The 12,651-nt window shown below is 48.9% G+C and overlaps 1 protein-coding gene across 2 annotated transcripts in view; it reads right to left on the bottom strand.

Moving 5' to 3' along the window:
- Positions 1 to 155: 155 nt before the first annotated feature.
- The window catches only part of LOC102449738 (adhesion G protein-coupled receptor E3-like), a 50,531-nt gene continuing 38,035 nt past the window's right edge, over positions 156 to 12,651 (bottom strand). For both annotated transcript variants that reach the window (XM_089774842.1, XM_089774841.1), the window contains 4 exons: positions 7,756 to 7,912; positions 7,230 to 7,337; positions 2,529 to 2,639; positions 156 to 708 (listed from right to left, as the gene is read on the bottom strand). In XM_089774842.1, the coding sequence (XP_089630968.1) occupies positions 688 to 708; positions 2,529 to 2,639; positions 7,230 to 7,337; positions 7,756 to 7,912 (397 nt within the window). In that variant the 3' untranslated portion in view covers positions 156 to 687. The remainder of the gene's footprint in view (positions 709 to 2,528; positions 2,640 to 7,229; positions 7,338 to 7,755; positions 7,913 to 12,651) is intronic.

The raw sequence follows: 12,651 nt of genomic DNA, 5'->3' as shown, positions 1-12,651 counted from the left end.
CAGGCTATGTCTAGACTGCAAGCCTCTTTCGAAAGAGGCTTTTTCGAAAAAGAGCATCTAGACTACAACCAATACTTTCAAAAAAGCAAGCCGCTTTTTCGAAAGAGAGCACCCAGGCAGTCTGGATGCTCTCTTTCGAAAAAGCACAGTTTGCATTCAATAGCGCCTTTTTTCAATAGAGCACTTTAGAATGCAGCAGTAGTCTAGATGCAGGGGAAGTTTTTTGAAAAGAAGGCCACTTTTATCGAAAAAAACCTTGTAGTCTAGACACACCCTCAGGCTCAGAAATGCCAAGCCTAGGATTTGGAGAAGGTGAGCAAATGAAGTCATTTTTTCTACCTTTTATTAACTGGCTAGATTTGCCGATTCTTTGGATCTCTGCTCTCCCCTCCCACTGACTAAAACGAAAGCAGCCAGCACTTCATTCGAGACTTTAACGAGGAGATTGCAGCCACTTGGGGGAAGCCAAAGATACTAAAACAATAAAACATGTGACACGCAGCCATCCCCTACTTCATACAAAGAGAAGCCATAGAGAGCCAAAGAGAAGCCATAGAAGCTGATAGAAGCTATCAGAGGACACTGAAGATCAGCAACTTCTTCTTCCGGGTAAAGGAAGAGACTTGTGGTGCTGAGGATGGAGCAAGTCTTGATTTTCACCCCACATGTAATAGGCGTCTCCACTTTTCAGAAGGACTTATCCCATTTCTGGAAAGAAAGCAAAGATGCTATGACATGGTCAAGGCCACTGAGGTTACATCTACACTGAACCACAGTTCGAAATAAGCAATGCAAGTTGAGCTATGCAAACTATATATCTCATTTCAAAATAGCTTATTTCATAATTTGGTGCTGTCTACATAGGCCCAACTTTCGAAATAACCTGCTTTTCTGAAACGTCCCTGATTCCTCATGGAAAGAGGTTTTCAGGGATGTCAGAATAGCGAACCCGAAATAATGGGCTTACTGTGAAGAAGTGTGATAGCTATTTTGGGATACTCCAGTGTGCCAAATATCTCCACAGTGTAGATGTACCCTGAGGCTACGTCTTCAATGCCAGTTCTTCTGGCAGACAATACGCTAATGAGTCCTTCGTTAGCATATTTTCTGCTAAACGGGGATTTTGCGCAAAATGGAAGCGGCTACACCCCTTCTTTTTGCACAAAAACCCCTTGCGCAAAAAAAAAAAAAAATGGCAGAAAATATGCTAATGATATTGTGACTCATGCTAATGAGTACCTCATTAGCATATTTTCTGCTGCAAAAACTCGCAGTGTCGACATAGGCCCAGTGCTGTTCTCAGCTGGACTATCGCAAAGCACCAGTCACTTGGAGGCAAAAACTTCTAGCACAAGAGAGCATCCACACTGCAAAAGAGCATCAAAAAAGCAATGTGCTTTGATGAAAGATAGTGTCCAGACTGTCTGAATGCTCTCACAGGTAAGCAGTGATTGCTATAGATAGAATGGCCACCAGGCTACGTGTGCTTTTTCCTCTTCCCTCTCCTTGCGCAAAAAAACCCTCTTCCCCGTCCACACACGCCTTTTTGCTCAAAAGCTCTTCCTCAAAGAAAGAGAATTACCAATTATGCAAAACCCTCTCTCACCTTTCGATTTACTTGCGCAAAAACGCGCTCGAGGTGTGGATGCTCCATGAGTTTTTGTGGAAAAATGGCTATTTTCCCACAAAAACTCAGTAGTGTAGACATAGCCTTGGTGCCTTACTCACTAAATATAATCCAGTAGTATAAGACCAGGGGCCTAAAAGAGAACCAGCCAGAAGGAATATGAAAAATATCCCAGTTTCTCCACAGCACCAGCTTTGGTCTCTCAGTCCTACCAATTCTGCCATATAGTTAAGCCAAAAGATATGGAAGATGCAGCAGGCATCTGTTTATTATTGCTAGAGTAGATGTGATGTAGATAAATGTATTATTGTGTTGACATATTATGGTTTTGGCCATTTGATACAGTAGATAGACACTCACCAGCCCACCAAAAGCAATTCTGGACTCCAGGGCAGAAATCAATGGGCCTTCTGCCCCCTTCCCTCAACTAGCCCACAAGCCCCTTGTCCCCACCATGCTCTAATCTGCCATAAGAGCAATGTGCCAGCCCAGTCCTAACCAAAACCTTCTGGGTGAGCCTCAGGGCAGCCTCACCAAACCTCCCCTCCCCTTCCTTTCCCGGACCCGACCAGCCTTCTGGGAAAAAGCTGCAGCAGCATCTCTTAATTAAAAGACACTTTTGATATGCCCTAAGCAGGTTTCACGGCCTGAGAATCCAGCCCTGGAACCTACATGGAAAATATCAAAAGTGCCTTTGAATCGAGATCCTTTTTTGGCAAAGCTTTTGCAGCAGCAGCTAGGCCCCTTTTAGTTGCCAGGCCATTGAGAAGCTGTCCCCCATGCTTCTCCTGCACTCCCCTCCCCCAGCAGCTGGCCCAGATACACAGAAGTGAGGCTGCTAAAAGCAGACCCTGTTCGATGGATGTGTGTCACATGGCAGTGTTGGAAAAGAGAACAGTACCATCCCAATTCCGGGGCTAGTGGGAACAGCTGAGATTGACATCTCAAAAGTTGTAGTCCTGGTACTGGCTTTTTCAGTCCTTTCGATCAATCTCTTGTACTCCTCTCTCACCTAGAAAAATAAGGAGCACACCCATTGGCTCAGGTAACCAATGACCCATGAGACGCGTGAACAGTTTTCATCCCTCCCTTCTATATCTGAACAGAGCCAAAGGACTGGAATTCTTGTGACTAACTTCCCCACCATAAATCCCCACATGGGAAGGGGAAGGGGAAGGAGATGCCCTCAGTCCCCTCATTGCAATGAGCCAAATTCTGTTCATCCGGTTGCAAAGTCCAAACTAGCAAATGCAAGCTGATGCAGCTAGAACCAAACTATGCATTAATTACCTGGAGAAATGCGATGATCTTTGTTACACAGGTCAGGCCATGTCTACACTCCCACTTATGTCAGCCCCACTTAAGTCGCTCAGGCTATGTCTAGACTGCAGGCTTCTTTTGGAAGCAGCTTTTCCGGAAGAGATCTTCCAAAAAAACTTCCGAAAGAGAGTGTCCACACACCAAAAGCACATTGAAAAAGCAATCTGCTTTTTCGACAGAGTCCACACTGAATGGACACTATCTTGCATGTAAGCTGTGATTACTATGGGTGGAATGGCCACCAGGGCACCTGTGCTTTTTCTTCTTTCCTCTTCATTCAAAACAACTCCCTCTTCCATGTCCACACATGCCTTTTTCCAAAAGAGCTCTTTCGGAAAAAGGCTTCTCTCTCATAGAAAGAGGTTTGCCAATGTTGGGAAAACCCCTCTGTTCTTTCGATTTACTTTAGAAAGAATGTGATTGCAGTGTGGATGTTACTCAGGTATTGCTGGAAACCCCCTGACTCCCGCCCCTCCAATTCTTAAGCGACATAACTTTCGCTGGCATAAGTGGTATTGTGCACAACACTATGGGTATGTCTACACTACCCCCCTAGTTCGAACTAGGGGGGTAATGTATGCATACCGAACTTACTAATGAAGCCCGGGATTTGAATTTCCCGGGCTTCATTAGCATAAAGCCGGCTCCGCCATTTTTAAAAGCCGGCTTGTTCGAACCCCATGCCGCGCGGCTACACGCGGCACGGGCTAGATAGTTCGAACTATGTAGCCATTCCGATCTATCTGTACGCCTCGTGGAAAGGTAGTGTCCAGACTGTCTGGATGCTCTGTCTGGATGCTCTCGTGGAACGAGGCGTACAGATAGATCGGAATGGCTACATAGTTCAAACTATCTAGCCCGTGCCGCGTGGCTACACGCGGCACGGGGTTCGAACAAGCCGGCTTTTAAAAATGGCGGCGCCGGCTTTATGCTAATGAAGCCCGGGAAATTCAAATCCCGGGCTTCATTAGCAAGTTCGGTATGCATACATTACCCCCCTAGTTCGAACTAGGGGGGTAGTGTAGACATACCCTATGTTGATAGAAGAGCTTCTCCCACCCACCTAGCTATTGCCGCTAGTTGGGGGTGGTTTAACTTCCCTGAGCAGAGAGCTCTCCCATCAGCATGAAGCAACTCCACAGGAGATCTTCCAGCGGCACAGCTGCATGGTACAGCTAACCTGTATGCCACTTGACATGGCATCCTGTCCCCTCCAGTGGCACCTCGCTCAGCTAAAGGTTAAGGAATCTGCTACAGCCCTAGCTAAGTCACATAGCTTTTAGCTCATAGAATCCTCGAAATGGAAGGTGTCACATTATTGGATTTTGAGGGGAGCAGCCAGGTCACTGCTGCACCCATAGGGGGGTGTTCGCCCCAAAAGTGGTACAAAGGGGGCCATATGAGGAGTCAAACAAAAGCTTACTTTCTACTGATTCTGTGTATGCCCTTATATATCTGTGTAATGTCTGGGTGTGGAGTTATGAATATGTACTTTGTATGGAGACTGGAAGTTTCTCTGTATGTGGTTGAGTGATGGGCCCGGCCTATGGACATGCTAATAAGCAAGGTTCTGGGGACCATAGGTCTCTTAAGTACCTGAGACCCACCTATCAAGGAATCTAGGTGCCTGGTCAGAGACCATGTGACTGTCTGCAGCTTGGAAGAAGCCAGGAAGGAGTTATAAATAGGCCATGTGGCTGACTCCACCTTGGTCTAGAGATCTGCTTCTGACCCCAGATGCAGCCTTGCAGGGAATCACAAGCTTGGAAGAACTGTGGACACATCCTGACATAGGATGTGCAACAAGGACTTTTAAGCCAGCAGCTATAACATCTCTGCTAGAGCCAACATCGAGAACTGGGAGATTTGATGCATGTCATGTACCTTTAACAACCTTACTCTCATGCTTTTCTTTCTTGTAGTAATAAACCTTTAGATTGTAGATTCTAAAGGATTGGCTCAGTGTGGTTTGTGGGTAAGATCCAGAGAGTAAATTGGCCTGTGATCTGTGGCTGGTTTCTTGGAACCGGACAGAACTTGTTCGGGGTGGGTGAGATTGGTTTCTAAGACCCCTCACCTGTGTATGAAGCCCGGGGCCATCTGGGGCACGGATATTGCTGGGGTGTTGGAGGGGTTTTGCTCCTGAGGCTTCAGGCAGGCAGCTAAAGTGCTCTGTGGGACTGGTTTGTGGCCTGTTTGGGAAGGTCACCAGTCTGGGGGCTGTAAGGAGGCCCAAATTTGAGCAATTCACCCTGAGCGGACGCCCTCAGCTGTGCCCAGACCCAGCCCGGTCCATCACAGAAGGGACGTCAAGAGATCACCAAATCTAGTCCTCTGCATTCACAGCAGGACCAAACCCCATCAGACCATCCCTGACAGGTGTTTGTCTGTCCTGCTCTTAAAAATCTCCAGTGATGGAGATTCCACAATCTCTGTAGGCAAGTTATTCCAGTGACTAAACCTACTGACAGGAAGTTTTTCCTAATGTCCAACCTGAAGCTCCCTCATGAAATTTAAGCCCATTGCTTCTTGTCCTATCCTCAGAGGTTCAGGAGAACAATTTTCTTCCTCCTCCTTGTAACACCCTTTTAGGTACTTGCTAAAGGCTTATTCAGGCTATGTCTACACTGCTGGTATGTGTTGACAGAGAGTATTCTAATGAAGTGCTCATTAGCATTGTCATGTGTGTATCTTTGCTGATGCTTTTTGCGCAAGAGGTTTTTGCGCAAAAACAAGCAATGGAGACAGGTCAAAAAAGGAAATATGCGGGATCTTGCACAAAAGGGGTTTTTTTTGCGCAAAATGGACACATCTACATTGCTTATTTTTGTGCAAAAACCTCTTGTGCAAAAAGCATTGGCAGAGAGATGCAAATGACAGCGTGACAATGCTAATGAATGAGCACTTCATTAGCATACTTTCTGCCGATAAATACTGGCAGTGTAGATGTAGCCTCATTTATCTCCCAACATCCTAGGTTTGATCCTGCCTACAGCTGACAGAGTTCTGTCTGTGTTTCATAGACATGGCCCCTGCTGACCTTAAAGAAGAAGGTGTGGATTTACCCAAAGAATGCAGTCCAAGCTACAGGAGTAAAGAGAAATGGGAGGGAGAAGGCTGAGTCTCAAAACAGGGCAAGGAACAAATGCAAGAGAGGGGTTCAGGTGCACACGGCCTGAAGAGAGTGACCCCAGGATACAAGTGAGCAATGAATTTCTGCCAGCTGGGCATTAATGGAGTTGCTGAGCTAACGAGGTGACAGGACATGGGCTTTACCTGGTGATTGAGGCCATTTGATACAGTAGATAGACAATTCTGGGGCCAGGGCAGAAATCAATGTTCCCTCTGCTCCCTTTGCTCAGCTGGACCACAAGCCTCTTACCCCCCACCCTCCTGCCAGAAGACCCCTGTGCTGGCCCACTCCTATCCACCACCTTCTGGGGGTATGTCTACACTACCCCGCTAGTTCGAACTAGCGGGGTAATGTATGCATACCGCACTTGCTAATGAAGCCCGGGATTTGAATTTCCCGGGCTTCATTAGCATAAGCGGGGAGCCGCCATTTTTAAATCCCCGCTGCTTCGAACCCCGTGTAGAGCGGCTACACGGGGCTCGAACTAGGTAGTTCGGACTAGGGTGCCTATTCCGAACTACCGGTACACCTCGTTTCACGAGGAGTAACGGTAGTTCGGAATAGGACCCTAGTCCGAACTACCTAGTTCGAGCCCCGTGTAGCCGCGCTACACGGGGTTCGAAGCAGCGGGGATTTAAAAATGGCGGCTCCCCGCTTATGCTAATGAAGCCCGGGAAATTCAAATCCCGGGCTTCATTAGCAAGTGCGGTATGCATACATTACCCTCCTAGTTCGAACTAGGAGGGTAGTGTAGACATACCCTGGGTGAGCCTCAGGGCAACCTCACCGAGCCTCTCCTCCCTTTTCCAGACCTGACCTGACTTCTGGGAAAAAGCTTCAGCAGCATCTCTTGATTCAAAGATGCTGTTCAGATGCCCTAAGCAGGTTCCTGGGCCCGGGAATCCAGCCCCAGAACCTGCATGGAAAATATCAGAAGAGTCTTTGAATCAAGAGATTCTTTTTTGGCAGAACTTTTGTGGGAGCTGCTGGGCCCCAGGCCCTTTTTAATTGCTGGGCCCTTGGGAAAGTGCCCCCCTTGCTTCTCCCCCACTAGCAGCAGGCCCAGATACTCAGCAAGGAGGCTGCTAAAAGGAGACCCTGTTCCATGGATGTGTGTCACATGGCAGTGTTGGAAAAAGAGAAGAGTACCACAATTCCAGTGGAAATGGGGGCAGTTGACATCGAGATCTCAGAAGTCATAGTTCTGGTGCTGGGTTTTTCAATCCTTTGAATCCATCTCTTGTACTCCTCTCTCACCTAGAAAAATAAGGAGCACGCCCATTGGCTCATGTAACCAACGACCCATGAGACGCGTGGACAGTTTAACACCCCCCCTTCTATGTCTGAACAGAGCCAAAGGACTGGAATTCTCATGACCAATTTCCCCACCCCAAATCCCCACATGGGAAAGGGAAGGAGACGCCCTCAGTCCCCTCGTTGCAATGAGCCAAATTCTGTTCATCAGGTTGCAAAGTCCAAACTAGCAAATGCAAGTTGATGCAGCTACCACCAAACTACATGATACAGCTAACCTGTCTCAGGTCTTTAATGTGGATGGAACCCATGCCTCTTGGCATGGCATCCTGTCCCCTCCAGTGGCACCTCGCTCAGCTAAAAATTAACTGAGTATTAGTGAATCTGCTGAGCTAATCAGGTGACAGGATATGGGCTTTACCTGGCGATTGAGGAGACAGTGCACCAGGAAGATGAAGGCTCCCTGCAGGCTGTTGACAATGGTGAATAAATACACCATGACCTTGCCAGGTAGGAGCCCAACGCTCCAAGTGCAGCCCAGGATGAAAAGCTGGGCAACTGCTTTAAATGTCAGCAACCTGGATTCAAGCAGATGAAGAGATCCCATTACAACCCTGTGCAAAGGGGTCCAGTCCGTGGGCCCTGGGCAGGCTGGAACTAGCAAATGCCCTCCAAGTAGCCACTATTCAAAAAGTCTCCTATAGACACCGGTGGGAAATCATAGAATCCTAGAGCTGGAGGAGACCTCAGGAGGTCATCAAGGCCAGCCCCCTGCCCGAGGCAGGACCAATTCCAACTAAATCAACCCAGCCAGGGCTTTGTCAAGATGAGACTGAAATGCTTCTAGATAAGGCCTGTTTGCAGAGTGACGATACAAACCAGGTGTTTATTCCTGATACTACGCTCCCTAGTGTATTTACCCTCACCCCCTCTCAGTGAGGCCGGACAGACTGGGGTGCTGGAACAATTTGTATAGTGGGGATTTTTAGAGTCACTGTACCAAATTGTAACCCTGCTTTGGACAGAAACCTCCCTTCACGTATTGCATCGATGTTAAGAAAGTGCTCTCCTCCCCATTTTCCAGCTGGAGAACCAGGGCTTGGAGATATTAAGTGACTTGGCCAAGGGCAAGCAGTTGAATGCAGATCTCCCTCAAATCCCAGACTAGCACCCTAAGCACTGAACCATCCTTCATCTCCTTTACAAATGGATTTGGAAACCACCACAACAACAGCCCTGCAAGGCGAACGCTACGTTTGAGAGAAGCCATGGCTTGCCATCAAAGATTTGGTTCCCTCCTTCTTACACAGCACTCATAATACGGACTAGAATAGCTGAGCTATGTAAGGGTTTGTTGTATGCCTGTTGCTATAGCATTGGAAAGTGCAGTGCAGACTGATGGGCCCAGATTCTAAAGCCAGCTTTGTGCAGAGCCATACCAGGCAGATCCAGCCTTGGTCTCACTTCACTGGTTGCAGCCTGAAGACGGACATACCTATAAAAACAGCACTTTTGCTAACTACTTAAGCCAGGTTCAGCCTTCCACCCTACGTAGATGTAGTTATGCAATACTTTGGCATAAACAAGTAAACTGTGAATCACAAGTTACAAACTGACACTGGTCTTGTTTATTATTTTGTAATAATCACAAATGTTGCAAACTGCTGACTGGTAACAGCAAAAAGGCCGTTTCTCCCAGTTTAAAATATTTTTAAACAGAAAATGCCAAACCACAGGTACCATTCCAGTTGTTGACCAGTTTAGCCTAGTTGATATACTTACCTATTCAATAAGAACATCCTAAAGGCAAAAATTAAGGATGTTAAGATGTGGGCAATGGGGTGATCGTGTAGTCGATACTATCCCCACTCTGGCTCTGCAGTTTAAATATAGTAAGAGCCGTGCAGCAGCCCCTGTCCGTGGAGGGGTCCCCACAGGGAGTCGGGGTCCCCACAGAGAGCTGGGGTCCCCACAGACAGGGGCTGCTGCTGGAGGAGCCCCTGCCACTCTGCACTGCTATCTCTGAGAGGTAGCAGCACAGTGGGGAGGGGAAAGTGGCACCATGGAGATGGTGCTGAGGGGAAGTGACTTTTAAGACAGCTCCCACCAGCGTCAGCTACTGCTTCCCTCCCATTTTGCTGCTTCTGATATAGAGGCAGTGGAGTGTGTGTGGGGGGGAGGGGGGAATGCGAGTAGTCGACTACTCTTTTACATTCCTAGTAAAAATCTGAAAATATGGCTTTAAAAACTAGGCATACATGGTTTTAAAAACACCAACACCTAGAACACATCTAATCTCATGCACAGCTGTTAACATTCTTTATGAGCCTGCCGGAGACAAATTAAAACCTGTCTCAAGACTTAAACCTCTCCCTGAAAATTAAGTAAGTATACAAATGTAATAGTGCTGGTTCCTCACAGTGTTATGCTGTCTCACATATATGGACACAAATCAGACATCAGAAATGGTAACACCCGTAACCCGTTAGGGAGAACACTTTAACATTTTAACTTGCCTGAATTTAAAAGTAGCCATTCTTCTACAAAGGAATTACACTAACCAATTGCAGAGAGAGTCTGCAGAACTGGAATTCATCTACAGAGTTGATACCTTTACCCTGGACTTGAACAAACACATTAACTGGTTGGTGCATTATAAAGCTAATGTCTGCTACCTTTAACATCTGCATTTCCACATCAATAACTCTGAATGGGACACATCCATCTCACCGAAGTAGCCTTATTAACATGGGTCCTACATTTGACAGGTACTTCTGCTGTTCTATATTTTTCTTGGTTTCAGTTACTTCCCCTCTAGTTAATCCAATGAAGTGGATTTTACCCACGAAAGCGCATGATTCTATATATTCTGGTTAGTTTCTAAGGTGCTGCAGGGCCCCTCATTGTTTTTACCATTTCGCTTGTGTAAATTGTTTCCCACACACTAGTCATTCTGATGGTAAAACTTTGACAGTTACAGAAGCCCTTGCATAAGTACAAGTGTTTTTTTTTTGCTGTGCCCCCCCAGGGCTCCCAGAGCAGTAACTCTAATAACACCAGGCTGAATCTTAAAATAAAAACCCATCAATGACAAACTGTTAATTGGGCAAACTAAATCAGTAACCTAATCAATAAGCCAGGCAAGCCAGTGTTGATATTGGCCAGTTTGACTGTAAACTCCTTGGGGCAAGGATTGATTTCTCCTCCCCAGCTGGACCTGCACCTTTCCATGTAAACATTAGGGCCTAGTTTTCCCCTCACGACCATCATGCGGCCCTGCTGAAATCAATGAAATGACCAGGGTGTTATAGGGTTGCCGCGTGTCCGGTATTGACCCAGACAGTCCAGTATTTCTGCTTCCTGTCTGATAAAAAAATTCAGAAAATACCGGACACCCCAAATGTCCAGTATTTTCTGATTTTTTTCCTGGCCAGGAGGTGAAAATACCAGGCTGTCTGGCTCAATACGGAGGCATCCTGGCAACCCAGAGTGCAGGGATGACTAACCTCCCACTCAACCAAGGGAGCTAAAATCCCTGCAGGCTGGGAGGCTTGGGAGCAGCCTGGGTCCAAACCCTCCTCCTGCAGCCCAGGGGCACCAGGGCACCACTCCTGGAGTGTCTCTCTTATCTGCCTCCCAAGCGCTGCCCACCCTGAGACAGGGGCTGGGCCAGACAGGGGCTGGCAAGACTGGGGGCACTTTCCTGGGAAAGGCTCCTGGGGAGCAGCGGGACTGGCCCTGCCAGAGATTCCTCCTCCCAGCTGCAGCCCCTGCCACGGCTCGGGGATCCGGCCCGGAGCCTGGCCCCAGAGTCCCCACGAGCAGCGGCAGCAAGTTGTTTCCCGCGGCTGGGCCGGAGCCTGCGATTGCTCCCCCCATGCCTGCTGGGACAGCAGGACTCCCAGCCACGGCTCCCATCCCCAGCACCTACTGGGTCCTGGCGAGTGCAGGGCAGGGGAGGGGACTCCTCACATAGGCTTGGAGTGGTTCCAAGCTAGGGGGCAGGTTGGGAGAATATTTGCTGGTGCCTAGAATTGGTCCAAAACTGCCCTCCCTCTCCCCTGCCTATACCTGCCTAAGGCTCTGGGAGGGAGTTTGGGGGCAAGATCTGGGCTGAGGCAGGGGACTGGGATGAGAATTTGGGGACAGGAGGGGATGCAGGCTATGGGCGCTTGGGGGATTTTCAGCAAAGACAGTGTACTCATAAAAACGTATTTAACCCCTCCTAATATTTAACTGCCCCCTCCCACTTGTTATAAAGTCTAATTCAGTTTTTTTTTTTTTTGCATGTGTGACGTAGTGGGGGTACCTGGCTGGTTTCTATGCTGCTGGCTCTGGGGGAACCCCCACTGGCTGCCGTGGGTACCACGACCCAGCAAAACAGGATGAGTCACTATGCAAACCAGTGGCCAGACACCCCCCATGGAGAGGAACAAAGGAAGGTGGAATGCTGCCTTGGCTGGGGGGCAGGGCTGGAAGTTAGTTAGTTGGTGGCTGGCTGTCGGAGGGCATGGAGGAGAGCCTAGGGGAAGGGGCTGGAGTTTAGGGGCCCAGTCTCCCCCATCTCAAGGGGGCCTGAGGCATCCTAGCCCAGTCCCTGTAACCAGATTACATCTGTGCTGCGCTGTGCTGGAGGAGCAATAAACCACCCTCAATTCCACTGGCTGGTGCAGTCTGTTTGTGCCATTTCGGGGTGCAGGAGACGGGGAACCCCCAACGCGCCGTCACACTGGTGTCAGAAGTGGGATGCACTGCACCCCGTGGATGGAGCTTCCAGCGGCAAGTGACAAGGCGCAGCAGAAGCAAGAGCCCTGGAGCCAGGCGTGCTGGAGACAGAGCGAAGCGGTTCCTGGGAATCGTGGGGCACTGCAGCACTAGACTGGTGAGTCTGCTCCGAGGGGCCCAGCGGGCAGATGGCCTACGCCCGACTCTTGAAGGCAGAGCTGGTGGGGCTGTGCAGAGAGAGGGGCTTGCCTGTGCAGAAAGCAACCAAGGCCCAGCTGATTGCTCAGCTAGAAGAGAACGACCAGCCACAGGGCCAGGATCTTGTCCCCAGGGGAAGCAGCCAGACCCCCCCTGAGAGTGTGTCAGGCTCAGAGAGGGGGAGGAGCGCTGGAACCCACAGGAGAGATGAGACAGCTTCCCCCAGGAGGCCTGCAAGCTGCAGCCCATCTAGGGCAGGGGCCAGCCAAGCAGAGCTGCGGCGGCTGGAGATCCAGCTGCGGATCAAGGAATTGGAAGTAGAGGACCGAGAGAGGGACCGCCAGGACCGAGAAAGGGATCGCCAAGATCGAGAGAGGCAGCGGCAGCATGAGCT

The sequence above is a fragment of the Pelodiscus sinensis genome, chromosome 31, assembly GCF_052426305.1.
Source record: "Pelodiscus sinensis isolate ZL-2025 chromosome 31, ASM5242630v1, whole genome shotgun sequence".
NCBI lineage: Eukaryota > Metazoa > Chordata > Testudines > Trionychidae > Pelodiscus > Pelodiscus sinensis.
Note: the sequence above shows the minus strand (reverse complement) of the source record. Positions and strands in the feature narration are given on the sequence as shown.